General features: G+C 36.6%; 1 protein-coding gene across 1 annotated transcript in view; it reads right to left on the minus strand.

The window, feature by feature from the left end:
- nbeal2 (neurobeachin-like 2) overlaps window positions 1-20,819 on the minus strand; it is a 99,009-nt gene that overhangs the window by 28,153 nt on the left and 50,037 nt on the right. The window contains exons 17-29 of the mRNA XM_052144328.1: window positions 20,249-20,341; window positions 16,551-16,722; window positions 15,694-15,827; window positions 12,752-12,911; window positions 11,796-11,898; window positions 11,552-11,702; window positions 9,553-9,711; window positions 8,828-8,987; window positions 8,647-8,735; window positions 6,600-7,289; window positions 4,102-4,277; window positions 3,642-3,798; window positions 2,197-2,343 (exon numbers count right to left, since the gene is read on the minus strand). Coding sequence (XP_052000288.1) covers window positions 2,197-2,343; window positions 3,642-3,798; window positions 4,102-4,277; window positions 6,600-7,289; window positions 8,647-8,735; window positions 8,828-8,987; window positions 9,553-9,711; window positions 11,552-11,702; window positions 11,796-11,898; window positions 12,752-12,911; window positions 15,694-15,827; window positions 16,551-16,722; window positions 20,249-20,341 — 2,391 coding nt within the window. The remainder of the gene's footprint in view (window positions 1-2,196; window positions 2,344-3,641; window positions 3,799-4,101; window positions 4,278-6,599; window positions 7,290-8,646; window positions 8,736-8,827; window positions 8,988-9,552; window positions 9,712-11,551; window positions 11,703-11,795; window positions 11,899-12,751; window positions 12,912-15,693; window positions 15,828-16,550; window positions 16,723-20,248; window positions 20,342-20,819) is intronic.

Consider the following 20,819-nt stretch of genomic DNA (forward strand, 5'->3'; position numbering starts at 1 on the left):
GATAAAGACAGCAGATACAGTAGGAAAGAAAATATTAAATGTTTATATTAGCATATTACTGTATCAGTTTGAGGGGTATTTGTGTTTCATGTTTTTTCCATGTACAAACATTTTCTGAACACAATAGGCTTTTCTTTAAATTAGCATTTTCTATTGTGAAATTATTTGTTCCGAATTTTACACTTTTTCTCTAGTATATAAAGAACATGACACAGGAAGGATTCAAACCTAAAATCGACATCCCTATTAGCACAGCAGCTCTTTATATGTTTTGAGTTCATGGAATACCTACTGTGACTAAAGGTGTCCAAAAAATATAATATTGTATCATATCGTATGATATGACGCTCATGATTTGATATATGTATTGCGTGATACATAAATACATAATTGTGATTCAAACCAAGCATAGCAACACGCTTATAACAATCAAAAACCAGCATATAAAAATGGCTGTAAACACAACACTTGTGTCTATTTGATAAGTTGGTAAGACTGCTAACGTTTACATGTCAAATGAAACAAGTGAAGAGGGCAAAACAATTTCGTGTGATGATCGGTTTTTGCTCAAACCACTAAATAATGTTGTATTATGTACATATAAGGTAAAGCCAGAGGTCAGGTTCCTTTCAAAAAAGTTTCCCTCCACTAACTATTGAAAGGAGTTGTTTTTTTTTGCCATGGTCACCTTTAGTTTGCTCACTGGGCTAGCTCACTCAACGCAAGGAGGATGGCGGGGCCGGGCCGTAATGAAGCACACCCGGCCCCTAATCAGGCTAATCAAGCCAACAAGAGGGATAAAGGTGACCGGAGGTGTCAGTTTGAAAGAGAAAGAGTTACTGGTAGCTGCCCTGCATGTGTTTATGCTTGTGTCTTTTTTTATTATTATTAAAAGATTATTTATTTTGTCAAGCTGGTTCTCGCCTCCTCCTTTCCCTTTTACCCTGTGACAGACATTAATACATAATTTTCTACAAAGCTGCTTTGAAACAATGTGCATTGTGAAAAGTGCTATTCAAATGAAAACGTTTTTCTCATAACAATCTGCTGATAAATGCAGTGCTGTTGTTTAAGTTAATTTATTATAAAGCTCTTCTTGTTGCCAATGTCAGACACTCTTGTGTAACTTAAGATTTAAAATACATTTATGTCAAAACCTTGAATAGGTTTGTGAAAACATTTTGTGGGCTCCATTTTTCTTCTTCTAAATAATCATTTGTATACTAAGGATTCTGCATCATATCATAAAATGTTTATATTGTTACATGCCTAACTGTGACACTTTCATTCATGGTTTCATTCAGAAATGTATGTTGGTTAATGCTTTTTTGATAAAAAGAATCATTCCAATGTATATATTCTTGCCTTTTCAAGCCTTGTGCCCGAGTCCAGAATTAGCACTGGTCAAGGGCCAAATAAAAATATGCATGCAAATAGCTAAAAATGTCAACAAATTTACTAATATTTGCTAATAAAAATAATGCAATATACAGTTTCATGGCTTGTTAGAAAGGTTAACAGCCAGAAACATTTCTTTAATTTTGGGCCCTGCTTATACGGTATAGTATGATACAGTATAGTTACGATAACACATCTTAAAATCAATGTTTTTTTTTTTTTGTTCAAACAACAATTGAAGTTGCTGAATTACAGCACTTTACAAGCTTAGTACTGTATAGGCTGACATGACGTTCATGTTAATGTTTAGATAAAGAACAACTGACTGAAAAGAGCCATATGGATAGAATGTGTTCTCAGACTGACCCACAGTAAGTCCTCAGTCAGATTGACATGATCTCAAGAGAGTGTGGCATGGGTTTATGAGTCTGGAGGAGAATGATAAAAAAAAACCCCACACACATCTGTCCTTATATGGACATCTGCTCTCCACTGGAATGAACTGAAGCTATTTACTAAAAAAGCTATTTAAAACCCAAAGACATATCTAATAATCCAGAATATGACTACGAAAATTATCAGCGTGTAACACTCCACCAGCAGAAGGGAGTATGACTTGTCTTCAATAAAAAAAACAACACCATGAGTTAATTTTATTTACATTTATTTTCCATTGTTGTGGTTATAATAATCATTCAGTTCATCAACATTATCAGCAGATTTGTTTTTAAAGAACAACAAGTCTATAAAAAATAACCCCAGAATCCCTGGTGTATCTTTTTAAGTGTGTGTGTGTACCTGTGGGTTCTGGTGCTGCTGAATGTATCCAGTGATAATGCGCAGGCCGATCAGTGACATCTCTTTGAGTTCAGGGGCCCCTGTTGATCCAGGGGCCGTGTGCCATGCCTGCAGCCTGTCCAACAGATTCACCACCCCCTCAAATATCTGCCGCAAACACAGATGCACTACACTCATTCACAAATGAATGTAGGCTACACAATGCTTTGCAAGTGATTGTAGCTGTATCCTTATAATTGTGAATGTTTATGTTAAATATTTCATCCAACCTCTTTTGTCAAAGACTACTGGTGCATTCAAGTCAGAAAGTCAGAAAGATTGTATTTACAAGTTAATCACACATAAACACCACCATAAAGTCATAATTACAAGTGGGAAACTCTGGATTTATTTTCGAGCCACGACTTTCCAAGTTGGGGCCATGTCCATTATTATTTAAGAATAATGTTGGAAGAAGCAAATTGTTATTGGTAATAATTCAGTTTTACTTGAGGATTTTGACTGTGCAGTTAAGTTTGTATGCATTTTTTGTACTGTTAAAGTAGAATAAAACTTGCCAGAAAATTATACTCATTTAGCTGGTGTATGCAGCAACAAGCGTTTGCAACAAAACTACATTTCCGTCATTAAATCTGGTCTCACAACAATGATAAAATTGGTAGATAAAGCATTAATTACACACCTAATGCATGGCTCTGTTCCGAAATTTGTTCCATTGGTGCTAAAAAAGTTTTCTGCCTATGTTAAAATGTGAAAAAGAGAGAAAGACATCTGAAATCGCAAAACGGGTAGGTTCTTTCTGACTAAAATTACTTGAACGCAAATCACATCATATTTACATTTTCCAACCTCATAAGAAAAAACTTCTTAGGAGGTCTTGAATGCATATTATGACAGTGGAACAGGATTGTGCATTAAAACACAAGTTACGGCTATATTCAGGAATAGCATACTACACTCACTATTTCTGCAGTATACTGTATAGTATGCATACTGTGCATTGTGTGAATTTTGTTTTGTATGCATGCATGCCCGGATGGCCTTCTACATTTTACTACTACTACTACATACAGTAGAGCATCCCTGAGTGCAATGCTTTGACCTTGATCATTATTTTCAGGTGTGATGAATAAAACGGAAGCAATATCAGCTGCAATCTCTTTCATGACTTATTTTATCAGACCTAATAAGACCTTTTTGACAAAATTGGTTTAAAAATGCAAAATTCGTTTTAATTTTTAAAAATAATAATAATAATAATAATTTACGTCTCTCGCTTGGCATGCTACTGAGGTCATGCAACAAAAATGAGTACAGTACTGTTTAAAACGTTAATCATTGTATAATGTGATCTGTCTTACATAACATTTTATTTAAACGTAGGCAGTATACAGTGTATACTGCGCAGTATTTAATAAGTAGAATGCTAGTATTCCATTCCTTACCTTCTCACTCCATAGTGTTTGATTGTCAGTGCCCTCAGCGAATAGGAAATCCTGGAGCAGTCTGAGGAGGCAGAGCAAAGAAGGCACATGCAGCAGGGACACACCCTGAGAGTCCCTCAAATCTGACAGAGACGACTCCAGCATCATCTCCAACAAACTATAACACACACAGAACATGTGATGCAACAGTAACCCCTGTACCTACTTATCATGTGTATTCACAACCACAAAACAAAATATTTAATTAAAACAAGCTGTGTGGTGACGCAATGCTGAAGCCACACCCAAAAACAAAAACAGCACCAGTTCTCCACCCTGCCCTTGTCTCCCAGACAGACAGACAGACAGACAGACAGACAGACAGATAGACAGATAGACAGATAGATAGATAGATAGATAGATAGATAGATAGATAGATAGATAGACATAAAGCATTAGAGCTGCAATCTGAGCTTCTGACCTGCGTTTGATGTCATCAGGTGGCCTCACCAGCTGGCAAGATGAGCCAAGCTTGGTGAGAACGGAGAAGACTTGCCCCCTTTCTCTCCATATCACATCCTCAGGACCCTCTGTGCCACTCCACAGCACAGAGAACACGATGTTAGTCAGCAAATTACACAACTCCTCCTCTGGAGCCTAACAGGAGAAATAGAGCGACAATTTTAACTTAGAACTATAAAATATAACTCAAACTGTTAGATTAAAAACTAGACTTGCTGCAATGATGCTAGGGTGTTCTGTGTCATTGCTTGGTAGTTACCTACTGGCCAAAGTCAAAAAAGCCCACCCTCAAGTCTCTATGATAATCTGTTCCTGAGATATAACTATGGTTGCTAAGGTGTTCTGGGTGGTTGCACTGATGTTCTGGGTATTTTCTAGAGTGTTGCTTACAGGCCCAAGTCAAAAGAGCCCTCCTCCCTAGTTACTACGATATTCCTATGATAAATCTGATGATTTTTTCGCCTGTTTTATTATCCGCCAGGTGAAAATATTAAGCCCAATTGCTTAAGAAAGTAATACCACATCTTTCCTCAACAAATCACATGATTTGAGGTATCATTCATGTACAGGTGCTGGTCATATAATTAGAATATCATCAAAAAGTTGATTTATTTCAGTAATTCCATTCAAAAAGTGAAACTTGGATACTATATTCATTCATTACACACAGACTGATATATTTCAAATGTTTATTTCATTTAATTGTGATGATTAAAACTGACAACTAATGACAATCCCAAATTCAGTATCTCTGAAAATTAGAATATTACTTAAGACCAATACAAAAAAAAGGATTTTTAGAAATGTTGGCCAACTCAAAAGTATGAACATGAAAAGTATGAGCATGTACAGCACTCAATACTTAGTTGGGGCTCCTTTTGCCTGAATTACTGCAGCAATGCGGTGTGGCATGGAGTCGATCAGTCTGTGGCACTGCTCGGGTGTTATGAGAGCCCAGGTTGCTCTGATAGTGGCCTTCAGCTCTTCTGCATTGTTGGGTCTGGCGTATCACATCTTCCTCTTCACAATACCCCATAGATTTTCTATAGGGTTAAGGTCAGGCGAGTTTGCTGGCCAATTAAGAACAGGGATCCCATGGTCCTTAAACCAGGTACTGGTAGCTTTGGCACTGTGTGCAGGTGCCAAGTCCTGTTGGAAAATGAAATTTGCATCTCCATAAAGTTGGTCAGCAGCAGGAAGCATGAAGTGCTCTAAAACTTCCTGGTAGACGGCTGCGTTGACCTTGGACCTCAGAAAACACAGTGGACCAACACCAGCAGATGACATGGCACCACAAACCATCACTGACTGTGGAAACTTTACACTGGACTTCAAGCAAGGTGGATTCTGTGCCGCTCCTCTCTTCCTCCTGGGACCTTGATTTCCAAAGGAAATGCAAAATTGACTTTCATCAGAGAACATAACTTTGGACCACTCAGCAGGAGTCCAGTTCTTTTTGTGTTCTGACGCTGTGTCTTGTTCAAGAGTGGCTTGACACAAGGAATGTGACAGCTGAAACCCATGTCTTGCATACGTCTGTGCGTGGTGGTTCTTGAAGCAATGACTCCAGCTGCAGTCCACTCTTTGTAAATCCCCCCACATTTTTGAATGGGGTTTGTTTCACAATCCTCTCCAGGGTGCGGTTATCTCTATTGCTTGTACACTTTTTTTCTACCACATCTTTTCCTTCCTTCGCCTCTCTATTAATGTGCTTGGACACAGAGCTCTGTGAACAGCCAGCCTCTTTAGCAATGACCTTTTGTGTCTTGCCCTCTTGTGCAAGGTGTCAATGGTCGTCTTTTGGACAGCTGTCAAGTCAGCAGTCTTCCCCATGATTGTGTAGCCTACAGAACTAGACTGAGAGACCATTTAAAGGCCTTTGCAGGTGTTTTGAGTAAATTAGCTGATTAGAGTGTGGCACCCGGTGTCTTCAATATTGAACCTTTTCACAATATTCAAATTTTCTGAGATTCTGATTTTGGGGTTTTTCATTAGTTGTCAGTTATAATCATCAAAATTAAAAGGAATGAACACTTGAAATATATCAGTCTGTGTGGAATGAATGTATACATTATCCAAGTTTCACTTTTTGAATGGAATTACTGAAATAAATCAACTTTTTGATATAATTATATGACCAGCACCTGTATGTAGCACAAACAGAGCTAATTACAATGTTTAATAATTAAGCATTTTAATTATAGTAAATAGCAATAGTGCAATAGACATGCTTGCCTTAGCAAAAACTGCTAATAGAAGGTCTCCAAATGAAACCTTGAATACGGCACACAAACAACATCCTCATTCAAAGACTTCTTAATGAATTAAACAGCACACCTGGCACATTGTTAACGTTGACATATTTTTTAACCTTGCTTGTCAATTTGTTCTGGCATTATGCCCTCAGACAGCTGTATTATCATCTAAACACCTTGGCTCAGGCTGATGAGTATGTACCTGTGGGTTGGATGTGTTGGAGATGGTGTCTGTAGGTGGTTCAGTGCTGTAGCTTGTTTCATCCAGAACATTGGACAAGCTGGAACTCTTGCGTGGTCTCAAGCCTGGGAAGGATTTATTGTGCTCTAGAGGAGAAGGGGTCTCTGGCTGACTTGTTGCAGGAGTCTGAGGTACTTTCTGATTGTTAATTTCCAGATCAAAGGACAAGCTGAAGGGCGAGAGCGGCTGATACACGTTCTCCTCCTCCTCCAACAGGCGGGACGATTGTGGAATGTCCAACAAGGACGAGCGACTGCCACGCTCTGCTGAGTCAAACGGCCTGAAGTGGAGGGAGTCATTCTTGAGCTGCCCGTTTGACGGGGGTGACAGTGAGAGGTTGGAGTAGCCCTCTGGTGTATCCTGAGCAGCAATGTCTCCTTCCTCCTCCTCGTACTCCTCCTCGTGGCGGGCATTAAGGGAAATGTAGACATTCTGACTGGTGTTTTCATTTGCACTGTCCTCCCGACGGAATACGGGTCTGGATAGAATGGGATCCAGCGAGGTGGTGGGGCTGGATATGGAATTTGATTGGCTGAGAACGCGAGACTCATACGATTCTTTGATGTAGAGTTTGGTAAGAATGTCCTGCCATCCAGGTTGACGAGCGAGCTGCTTCACATACTCTTCATTGGAGTAGATCAAATGGAAGAGCTACAGGGATGAAAAAAGGACATAGAATTTCTGTTAATTTACTAATTTTGCTGTGAAAGAGATTGTAAATTGAAATGATGCATTCCGAAAGACCTATACACATCAGTGGCGAATGTTTTTGCAATTTAAAAAAACCATATTTATCATTATATACAGTGTTATTAAATATATTCCATTAAATATTTCATTCTGATTGGTCAATCAAGCATTCAACAGTCAAATATATTTCTATAATGACCACAAAACTGTGTATTTTACCATTACCCCAGGTTACCAATCTCCACTTTTCCATGACTTTTATGCTTTTGTTAATGTTCATTACTTTTGAGGCCTGGAAAACTGATATTTTCATGATTTTCTAGAACTGTGAGAAGCTTGTTTCAACTCAAAGCAATATTTAGGCCACGTCCACAAAAATACATTTTCATTTGAAAATGCATCTTTTACTCTATATTTTGGCCTTCCGTCCACACTGAAACTGCATTTTTGGCAACTTTCCGAAAACGCTCTCCCTAGTGGATGAATTTGAAAACGCCACCTTCGCATTGTAGTGTGGACAGGGAAAATGGAAATATCTCAAATGATGCCGTTTGTTGTCATGTGATGCAGTCCCATTTTGTAGCGACATTGTAGTGCCAGGTTTTTACTTTTGGAGCATTGTTGAAGATAAATGTTACTTTGAACAAACTTCACATTACATTCCTTCAAATGTGATGGGAAGTTTACTCGGAACTGCTAGCAATGGAACATGATGACAGTTGTGTTTCAGAACGTACATGGAACGACAGTTTTTCGCATGCACAGTAAGGAGATTTAAACATTTTCATACATTTTAGTGTGGACAAGAAACTTTTGGAAAATGCTTGAAAATGGCAGTTTAGATGGTGATCGTTTCGAAAATGCCATTTTCAAATGTTTTTGGATTAATGTGGACATTTATTTGGTAAGTAGCTGCCTTGGGTCTTAATCCCTTAAATATATTCAGTGTAATTGTATTTAAATTCCAATACTTTTTCTTAAGCACATACCTTCCTGAAACATGTTTTGCTTGCTTGTTACCGAAACAAAATTCCTTGTGTTTTAGATGTGAACAGTTTTAGTGTGAAACTCACTGGATGATATCTTTCAGGATTTGTTTCTCATTGTTTCTCTTAGTGTAAATTGTGAATGGAGTAAAGTGTCTTGCTCAAGTACACAAGATCATAGATCAGCCCTTGCAGGATTTGAACCCACAACCTTTCATTTACCTGGTCAGGTAAATGCTCCTTGAACTATTAGGAAGAGGAGCTTATCATTAATACTTTTTTTTATTATTAAAAAGCTGAAAAAAAACCAATCTTCTTTCTCAGTGACTCACCTTACGACAGATATCTAGTCGAACACTGAGGTTGGCGCGATGGGACAGGTACGCAACAGCCAACAGGTCTCTGAAATTAGGGGCAGAATCTGTACCAAACAGACAACAAAAAAGACTGATCACCAATTGTGCACGCTAAAGCATACGTTGTAAATCCTTGCACTCCTTTTCAACAGTTTACCTGTGGCGAGCACCTGCTCATACAGGCAGCGTACGGTCATCATGGTGATGGGGATGTCTCCAAAAGAGCAGACCAGGCCGAGATAGCCGGAGTCCTTAAGTTTGATGCGCTGTTTACTGCGTTCAGGAACACGCTCACTCTTCAGGACTTTATACATGACCTGCAGCAGAGTAAGAGAATTAGTATTTTCCCTCTGGAATTCTAATGGGTTTTTAAAGAATAGTAGTTTTCGATTTATGATTAAAATAAGGTCAAATGTTTAACATCAAGCTTGACGAAAGACATGTAATTAAGCAGAGAACCATTGTAGTTCTTATATAGCAACTTGATAGCAACTACTTTTTTTTAACCACACTGTGGCTTCAGTATTCACGGTTGAAGTATGACTTTGTAGAATATTGTAGACTAAAATGGTAAAGTCTCTTCGAGCAATGTTAACCACAAACATCGGTTATCCTCCTCAAACCATTAGTTGAGTCAGAAGTTAAAATGCAGGACAGCTAAAACAAACAGAGCAATGTTTTGATAGTGTCTCAGAGCCACATTGTTTACAATCGTCTGCAAATCAAACTACTAATGGCTTGCTTATAATTGACTCTGCACATTAAATTGGGATATAAATGTATTCTTACCAAAGAAAATTAAACAATTTGCCAAGATGATTTTAGTAGGGTTTTTTTAAGGGTAAAGCTTGAAGATTCTGATTATATAAAATTTGTTCTCACCCTGAACACTCTCTCACGGGCGTCATCGCCAAAATTGGGTTTGAGCAGCAGACAGTACAGCTGCTCCACTCCTCGCTCCAAAAGAACAGTCACAGCCTGCTCACGTGGAGAAGGAGAACTCCTCAGTATAGTGTGCAACACATCCAGAACACTGATCACCTGCAGAGACAGACAGAATATTCTGTGAACAACTAAGTCCTAGTTGGGAATAGATTAAATGCTTTAAAATGTACACTTCGTAATTTTTTCCTCATATCCTTAATTGTCATTTTGAAACATATGTATAAAAATTATAACCACTCACACGAGATTAGCACCAGTCATATCATTAACCTTTTCAAAAGCGGTTTTATCCAACATGGAAAGGGTCCCCCTCATGGGGGCTGCCATTTTAGAATCTCATGACCAGTCGAATACTACTCTTCGTACTCTGTTATTGGACACTTAACTCTTGGACTCAATTAATAATTGCTGACTGTGAATTTTGAATTTCTACAAATGGCATCTGTAACTGAAAACTATTGATTCTGCATAATGTTGCATCCAAGCCACAAGGTGTCACTATAAGTCTAAGATGACACAAAAAACCTTTAAAGACCCCATGATTGTTTTTATCTTATCTTTTTATCATATTTAAATTGTTTTATTTTTGTAAAATCACTTGACAAGCGCTTTTTTCTGTGTATTTAAAACTGAGCCAGAAAATTCACAGCAATGAACCATGACAAGCTACTTGCTATAGAGATGTTCAGCTGTGACATCAATTTGTAGACGAACTCAAAAGTTTAACTCGCCAAGGGTTCGCTCTGGATTTTCCTATGGGTTTTTATAATTGGGTTTTTGAATTTATGAGTTAAATAAGGTCTGTGGTAAACATTACTTGATACGTGGATGTTTTGTTCTCCAACATAAACTACACGCTTTCATACCTCAAACATGAATTTTGAAGCTGTCGTGTGTATTAAAAAACAATTAAGCAATTAAATACAATTTTAAAATGTACGACTGTGTGAAATTTATGTTGTATAACAGAACATCCATGTATCGTTAAGTAATGTTTAACACATAAGTTCAAAAAGCCCATTATAAAAACCCATAGGAAAATCCAGAAGGAACCCATGGCAAATTCTCTTCCGGCTACAATCTGAACAGCTCTATTGCTAGTCGGAGACAAGTAGTTTCTTAGGTAGAAGGGACAGTCTCATTCTAGTGAGCTTTTCAGTGAATAATATTTTTGATCTATTTCCAGGAAGCAAAAAACTGAAAAGTTTGAATATGTGCTAAAAGTACATTTAGTCAACTTCTAGGAGTGCAATAACATCTAAATGGCCTTAAAGTTGAAGGAGAAGTGTGCAATTTCTGCATCACCAAATGGAACACATAGCTGGGATAGAAGGAAAATAAGTATTTTAACACCAAATAATTACATACTTCATCTTTAAGCGAGAGTGTGCTGTCAGTGACCACATTTACATGCACTTAAGAAAACGGTATATTCCAGGGTTTTTGCAGAAAGCGGCATTCTGAAACATCATGTAAACGAGAATGCCGATTTCCTTACCCCGCTTCAGAGATTAAGAGAAAGTGGTTTAACACACCTAGGTTTCTCCCGGAGAAAGCGGCTTATGTTACTATGTAAACACACAAGTGGCTTTCTAACAAGTTTTTTGGAGTGCGCATGTGTGTGGAACAGACCGAATAACAAATGCCATAGGATGGAGCCCAACATGTCAACAAAACATTTCTGGGAATACAGTGGGAAAAGAACATAAACTAAACTATATCCATTTATAAACACCATAGTAACATTTTGACGGTCCCTCACTTTCGCGTATATGTGCTTGTACACTGACCGAGCAACATGTATACAGGGGTAAAGAGTATGGAGCTTATACAGTGCATGTATACCGGAATGCTGCTTTCTCGCAATACACCGCTTTCTCGCAATAACCCGCTTTCTGGTGTCCATGCAAATGTATTCCATGTGTCTGTAGGTCACCTGTTGCTCATCCTGCACTACAGCAGCATATGCTAGTACACTGTGAAGCTCCTCAGCAGATGGAGATTTCAGAATATCCTTCAACAGAGAGAAAAGAGAGATCTGCACCGTCCGTCTCTCATCAGACAGAAGACCGCCATCCTTCTCTGTACTGTAAACATAACAAACAACTCTTAAAAAAAAAATGTTCATCCACATTTTATCACATCAAATCCTAAAAGCACATTTTAAGCTCTAAACACACCTGTAGTGTGCCCGAATCGAGTCCAGTATGTACTGAACACCATATTTCTTGCGGGTCTTCAGCTTGCCTTCGTTGATGACGGTGGTTAGGTACTGCCCATGACCTACAAACCAACACAAATACAGACTCTGTCATATTCTCAACTCTGAAATTCCAACAAATTTACAGATAAAGCCAACAACATTTAACATTCTGGGTCTGAAATATCCAATGCAAAGAGTTTGGGGGTCATTCATACTTGATTCTGATTCAAGAAAATTAAGTATGACAAATCACCACTGGAGGACAGCAAGTGCTGAATGTAAGTGCTGTTAAGAGCATATGAAAAGTCTTTAAATCTGCTCCTCATCAGTTCTCTTCAACTGACAGACAGAGCAATTAGGGTTTATCACTAAACACACTTTGTGAGTAGTTTCAAAAACATTTTTATGTTACACTGCAAAAATCGTTCGCTTAATCAGTGTTTTTGTCTTGTTTTCCAGTAAAAACATCCTCAAAACAAGATAAAATAACAGAGAAGATATTCTTCTAAAAAGAAAGAAAGTAATACACATCTAGGATGGCGTGTGAGTAAATGAGAGAATTTTCATTTTTGGGAGAACTATCCTTTAAAATATGATAAGACTTTGCTTTTTTTGTTTTTTTTGTTTCATTCATGCTTTAAAACAAGAACAAATTATTATCCAATAAGGTAAGAAAAATAAACATACAAGACGCATTTCCTGAAAATTATTTTTAATAAATCAAGTATTAAGATGTAAAAAAAAATTTTTTTTACCAGAAAAACATTAATACATTCTTCTTTTTTTTCTTCTTTTTTTTTTTTTAACCATTTTACAATATTTAAAATATTGTTCCTTTATCTTATTACTATTTGCATTAAACTCAAATGAGTTTAATAAATGGAGCAATAACTATTGCTTTTTAGATGTTTTGCATTTGTTTTAGTTTTTTACCCAGACAAACAGCAAAGTGGCTGTGGCTCCAGATTCTGAAGTCAAATAGCAGGTACTGGTACAGTTGTGATAACAGTGCGTTGTTGCCCTCGTTGGAAACTTGCTTGATCAGGAACTGACAGGCCATTAGCACCCTCATGTCCATCATCCTGCTGGGGACCTGGAGGACAACAGGAGTGCAAGACTAAGGTTGATCTGGAAAGGTATGCATTCATGTCTGAGGATTGTATTCTTTAAGACAAAATTAGTAATTAAAAAAGACAATGTTGATGATCGCTAATGGATCAATCCTTGCAAGGGTTAAACCTACAACCTTTCGGTTATGAGCCAAGAAGGCTACACTAAACCATGTGTGTGTGTTTTTTAATTCTCAAACAGAGTGTGAGAAGACTCTCTTCAAAGGACTTTAAAGGTCTGATGATTTGATTCATAGTTGATCTGAGACAGAACTGATATCACTTATAATTCTGTAACTTTGGGGTTCTGCAATGCAAGCCACTGGATTGGCTTGCATAATGACTTTACAGTGCATCAGAAAAATGAACACATCTATTAGTCTGTCTGAGGCTCTGTGAACTTCAGCTGCTGTTTAATTACATGCTGCATCACAAATACACCTAGATATAATTTTCACTTATTGAAAATTAAATTCTTCCTCCAAATATTACATACATAACAACTGATATTTGCCTAAGCGCCAGTGAAGGGGTAGGCATTATTACCTAAATTTTTATTACAGTACAAAAACTGTATATCACGATAACATTATATACCAAAATAAAATTGTTGATGGAAATTTAGCATAACATTATTTATAGGGGACATTATGTCATGAGGACACAAATGTTCCTTTACATATTTAAAAATGTTCACTCTACAATAAAAAACATACTGTAAATTTCACAACTCAAAACTTAATCCCCAATTAAATAAATGCATTTATTGAAACCAAGCTGCAAAAACGCCTTGTTCTCTACTTCTGCTACTACCCTACTTCACTACGGGGCCCATTGTTTCACGACACCTCTACAGCGAAAAAACATACATGCCTACTTTACGTCATCTCATCTTGGCCCCGCCCAATGGCGTTCAGTTGGTACACAGAAAGAGAGAGAGCAGGACAGACAGGCCTGGTGTCGCCTTCCTATTCCTGAACACCAAACGGGACCCATCTGGACTATTTTGAATAATTTTTTTATATAAACATGCACTACAAAGGCATCTTTGATAATTGTAATTTATCTCATGCTGCTTTTAAAAGACGCAGTGTCAAGTTACAACTCTGAAAATGAGACACCAGAATGGCTTTACAGGCCCAGCTGCAAACACTGGAATCAGAGGCGAGTCTCTCCAGAAACAGCCAATGAGACTTGTGCAATCATGAGCATTAGAGTACGAGCAGCTCATCAACCAGCATGCAGGTCTGAAGGGCAGCTAGAGAGCACTGGAGCAGGAGCACCGAGCAATGGAGAACAAGTAAGGTACTTCACAATCCTCTCTCTCTAACCGTTCCCTAGTGCACCACTTTGAACTATATTTGCTTTTTGATTTCAGCTCATATTCAGCGGGTATTGCTTGTGAACAGTCATACGTTTCAAGCTTTGCAAATAATCTAGAAACAATGTGAATCAACACCACAATTAAAGCAGAAAACTTTGCAAAACACAAAATTTATGTCACTGCCAATACTTTTGGCCACGGCTGTATTTGAGGGGCAGCACGATGTTAGACAATCATAACTGTGGGCATCTAATTTTTTATGTTAAGTTTCAGACAGAGGTGCAAAAACAGGGTGGAAAATGATCAAATATTACTAAATTTTGGTGCCAAAAAACTTTACTTACATTATCAGTGGACCTCAGGGAAGATAATAAAATGATAAAAAAAAGAGCATTTCATGACCCCTTTAAATAATTAAATAACCATGTAGTAAAACCCAATTTTGGATAATCTTATCAATTTAATACTTCACAAATGAAAGGTACAGCATCTAAATATATTTCATTATTCAGAACAAATAAATACTACATTTGGCATCAGGGAAAAAACAGCTTCACATTATGTAACACTTGAGTTAAAAACAGACAAAAGACTCAAAACAGTAAAACTAATATTATAACATTGTTACAGCTCTAACTTCTGTTTGGATGAGACATACAAATTCATTGTAAAAAAGACGATATATGCACACCTGTGACAGGTGAATTCTGTATTAATGTTGCAAGTTGCAAAGTTGCTCGGCAAACAAAAGCAACTAAACTTCAGTATGTGTGGTGCCAAACAACACCCCTTAAATAATTTTTTTGATAACTATGAAAATACATATAATTGGTATAGCAAAATCTCAACCAGTCGCTTGGTATACCACAACTATGCTGCTTCCACACAATAAAATTGTTTTTTTTGCATTATTTATGAATTAAATGTCATTCTGACAGATGCTAGAGCTGTGTGATGTTTTTCAGTCAGCATATACTAAAAGTGAAACTCTTGATTTGAATTTGCTTACGTCAGACACTAACCTTGCTTATTCATTTTTTCAAAGATCCCCAGCACCAGATAAAACCTTAAAGGATTGTGAGATATGAGAATGTGTGGTTGTGTGTGTATTGTACAATATCGTGGGATAGTTAGCACAAGTGTTTCCCCTAAGAGGAAGCTCCGCCTTGAAGTCACATATACCAATATGTCCTTGCTAGACGCCCTCTCTATCGACTACTGTGTGAGTGTGTACTTTGCTACATAATTGTTCACAAACATGAGCTATGACAAGTGGGCAGTCGATAAAGAAATTGAAATAGTTTTCTTTTATGGGTAGGGTTAGCCAACAGTAAATTATAATAACTATTAGAATTTAAAAAAAACAATAGAAGTATAGAGTAAGTTCCCCTTTAGGGGACTTTTTTCCCCTTTTAGCAAAATAAACATATGTGTGTGTGTACCTTGCCGAGCATGGCTCCAATGATGGGCGGCCCATGGCACTGAAGCAGACTCTCCTGATTGGCTGGGTGATTGCGCAGCATGTTCTTAACCATCAGCAAAAACGCTGCCACACTGTTCTTCTCTAAACGCCCCTCTGACGCACACACACACACACACACACATCAGAAATCAGTTTCAGTTGGGCAACACATCATAACTGCAACAGAATTCAGTATTAAAAAAAACCTTTACTCAAGATAATGGAAAATACAAGTAAAAAACATACAAACACACATACTCGACTGCAGCCTAGCAAAAAACATTTAATGTATACACGCAAACACAATTTCATGAATCACTACCTTACAGCAAAATCATACAGCACAGTCAAAAATATCAATAGTGACTCATACTGTAATTACAGAAAATGCAGGACATCAATGGGTAAAGCAGCTCTAAAGAGCCAAGATAACATGCTGTTAATATTTTATGTTGTAACACTGGGGCAGAGGAAAGCACAAAGCTGAAACTCAGTTATATAGATTTGCTGCACAGCTTTATTTAAACACTGTGTAAACTAAAATAGCTCTACACATAGAGCTGTAGTGATACAAGTTGATCCACATTTTGTTGGTATTTTTATTTATAGAAAACCAAAGAGATGGAATGATAAGTAAAAGAGGAGGAAATGTGGCAAGTCAGATTCAAACTTGTGTCACTGTATGAGCACCACAGATCAATTTGATGGAGCATGTGTACTAACCGCTAGCCCACAGCTCTAGGTAGAGATTCTCCCAAAGCGGTTCAGCAGCACAATACAGCCCAAACAAAAGGGTTGTAAATTTTGAATGAGATTTTGATCCAGCAGAGTACTGACCAGATGACTTTCCCAGTGGAAGTAGCATGGCGGCAGGGCCCCTGGAGGATGTGAGCTCTGGCCCAAGAAGATCTGATGTCTCCTGACCAAAAGTTTCACCCTGCTCCAGTAAACACACCTGCTCCAGCAGAGGCAGAAGAGCCCCCATCCCACCTACTGAACTCAGCACATCCTGAACACAGGGAAAGATGAGGAACGTACACATATGTTGAGAATAACACATACTACTGTGCATTCAGTACAAAGCATATAATTAGCAGTTACTGCTTCTACTGGGTTGGGTTCCACTATATATTAGGTGTCTTTAACTACTATGTACTTAAGTATTTGATACAATGTACTTAATATGCACATATGTGCTGCTGCATTGTACTTACACTTAAAATACCTACATTTAATTACATCTATAGTTACGCTGTTAACCTTACCTCTAATCTTAATCTTAATCCTAACCCTACCCCAACCCTAACCCCTTACCCTACCCATACCTCAACTTTGCAGAACAACATAGTTACTCAATAAGTACATTGTATTGTATGTATTTTAATGTAAGTACATAGTAGTTAACGATACCTAATATAAAGTGGAACCCAGGGCTGTCTGTGCTTAAATGGGCTGTTCTAAAGGCATATGTTGAACACACCCACAAGTGGCTCTTTGTTAAAATTGCTGCAGAATGTGTGGGTGTGATTGAAAAACTTGAAGTCTATAACAAAGTTTTGATCTCCTTTCTCCCAAATTTGTCATACAGCCTACTCCTGGTGAACAAGGTTTGAAATTAACACCAGCCAAATGTGGATTTTCATGCACAGTGGTGGGTAATTTTGGTGATGTACCAGCCACTGTGAAGGGTGACCTGTAAGACTTCTCATAGTGATAAGACAAGAAATTAAACACAAAGATGTGCGTATGACGAAACATGTGTGATTATATTTTGAAGAACAGATGAAAGAAAAGCCACCGATGCACGTCTGATTTGATATGTGTGCAATGAATGCACTTCTCCAAGCCTTGTTTAAAAATAACTTTATCTGATAAGTGATTTTTACAAACATTCATTTTTTTTATGTGCACCCAGGGTGTGAAATAGCACCTGCCACCCACCAAATGCGACAAGGTTCAATCCAGTTCGCAAGCAACACGTCTGAATACAGGTATTTTATGCATGAGTAATTTTGCTCATCTACCCGCAATAGGCGGGTGATCTGTAAGAAGTCTCGGAGTGACACATGACAAGAAATGTTGTTAGTCACATAGACACACTCTTGAAGAAACTTTATTATATTTGATCATTTAAGAACAGAAAAGCCATCAGCTTGTGTCTGATTCGCTATTTGTTCAGAGGCGTGCAGCACAAGCCTGTCTCATAGAACATGAGCACAGGGTTGGGGAGTAACAAAATACATGTAACGGGAATATGTACTGAAAATACAAAATATAAGTAACTGTATTCCACTACAGTTACAATTTAAATAATTGGAATTTAGAATACAGTTACATTCAAAAAGTATAATATATATTATATAAATTAAATGATGCGATCCAAAGTGCATTTGAGCAGCGGTGAAACGCTTTCATATGATTTTATTTTTATCAAGAAAATTCACGTTGAATCACAATTTCTATTTTTCTAGTAAGATCTTTGATATTAGGGCAAAATTCATATTCTTGATAATAATTTTAGTATTTTATTCCTGTAAAATATCAAAAAATTCTTAAAACATGATCAATTTGATTACTCTTGTTTTAGAAACAACACTGCATAAGATATTTAGTTTTTTCAGAGAATGTATTTTTAACATGTGTATTTTGTCTTACTGTACTGGCAGAGTTTTTATAGTAAAAACAAGAGAAAATATCTACCAGTGCTGAAGAAGTAATCCTAAGTATTTAGAATATGTTATTGACCTTGAGTAATCTAACAGAATACGTTAAAAATTACATTTTACAGCATGTATTCTGTAATCTGTAGTAGAATACATTTGAAAAGTAACCCTCCTAATCCTTCATGTGTATGTAAAGTGTTATAACTCTTTTTTCACTGTTTTATTCATCGGAAACTGTTTGCAAGAATAATGTTGTCTATGAGAATGTTGCAAATGATCATCTCAGAAGGTGCCGTGAGTTTCATTCTATTTCCACGGAGCAGTTCCCTCTTACGCATTGTGAACGCAACACTGCAGGTTTAATAATATATATATATATATATATATATATATATATATATATATATATATATATACACACACACACACACACACACACACACACACACACACACAATACCGGTCAAAACGTTTGAAACACTTGACTGAAATGTTTCTCATGATCTTTTTAAAATTCTTTTGAGCTGAAGGTGTATGCTTAAATGTTTGAAATTAGTTTTGTAGACAAAAATATAACTGTGCCACTATATTCATTTATTTCATTATAAAACAGAAATGTAATTAAAAAAAAAAGTTTTTGAAATTGATGACTTGGGCCAAATAATAAAGAAAAGCAGCCAATAAGTGCCCAACATAGATAGGAACTCCTTCAACACTGTTTAAAAGACATCCCAGGGTGATACCTCAAGAAGTTGGTTGAGAAAATGTCAAGAGTACATGTCTGCAAAATCTAGACAAAGGGTGACTACTTTGAAGATCCTAAAATATAACATAGCTTCCACTTATTATGGATTTCACAACATAATTTCCATATTCCCATTAAAGTTATTCCATAGTTTTTATGACTTTACTATTATTCTAAAATGTGAAATTAAGTAAGTGTTTCAAAACTATTGACTGGAAGTGTACACACATATATATATATATATATATATATATATATATATATATATATATATATATATATATATATATATATATATATATATATATTGAACAAAGACAAAAGTGATTAAATCATAAAATAATACAAGACACATTGAACCTAAAATTTAGTTTTATTTTCTTTTCTTTAGGCAGCATTAACTGTATTACCCAAGCGCAATACAAACATATTCCCTGAGAACACACATTTGTCAGCATTACTTTGGGAACACATGGGAATTTATTAAGACTTATTTTTATGATTATTATTATTATTATCATCTTATATATTATTATATATAAGATTTTTTGATCAGTTCATTATTTTAATAGCTTTTTTCATTTAATTTAAAGAGCAATTTTAATTTAGAAATGTCTTTTACGTTTTTCGTGTTTCAATAAATTAATGTAATTTTTAAGCAAAATCAATAATGCAAAAATATTCAGTGACACTCGGCAGAGGGGTTGACGATATAATCAGATATCATGATATTTTTTAAGGTGATTATCTTTTTTACATATTGCCCAGCCTAAAAGGGAAGTCAACTTTTTCATGGACAAATGTAAAATGAAGTAATTTTATGGAGAAACACATGTGCTCAATTTCATATTGCAACATGTTACCTATTAACTGTTGCATATTTGTTTGTTTTTGTGTTCTTGAATAGTCATGGGCATGGGCATTATGGGCATAGTCATGGGCATTATGGGCATAATAAACATTTTATTTTAATGAAATTTTTTTTTGAAAATGGTAAAGTATTAGTTAGTGATATGGCTCTATCGAAAAAAAAATGAATCAACCAAAAATGTTAAAAATGGCTCCTTAGTGAAAAAAGGATCCCGACCCCTGATGTAGGATATTGTTGATCATTGAAGTATACAAACCTTGACATCCCAGTTCACCACTCTGTGACCAGTTAGCCTGCCATCATACAGATGATTAGGTGACAGATCTAAGCAGATCTGGTTCTTAAAGGCCTATGAGAAAAAAATATGTGACATTTATATTACTTTCATCAGATTATATACATTAAACACAGACAGACAGAGAGATAAATACAGAGACAGACAGATACATAAACAGATAAATAGATGGACAGACAAACAGACAGACAGGCAGACCAACTGATCGATCGATCGATCGATAGATAGATAGATCAAAATCAGAATGAGCTTTATTACCAAGTGTTCTCACATACACAAGGAATTTTTATGGTGATAGGAGAAACAAGTGCTCACAGAACATTACAGTGATACACAGAATATAAAACAAGGTAACAAGTGCTCACAGAACATTACAGTGATACACAGAATATAAAACAAGGTAAGAGTATAAAAAGACATACAAATAATAGGATATATAACAGAATGGTGTATGTACATGTGCAAGTGGTAATGTATGTGCAAGGTAGGGGTATGTACAGTTATTTAATTAAATATGTGAATTTACATATGT

Source organism: Xyrauchen texanus, chromosome 15, assembly GCF_025860055.1.
Source record: "Xyrauchen texanus isolate HMW12.3.18 chromosome 15, RBS_HiC_50CHRs, whole genome shotgun sequence".
In the NCBI taxonomy this organism is placed as follows: Eukaryota; Metazoa; Chordata; class Actinopteri; order Cypriniformes; family Catostomidae; genus Xyrauchen; species Xyrauchen texanus.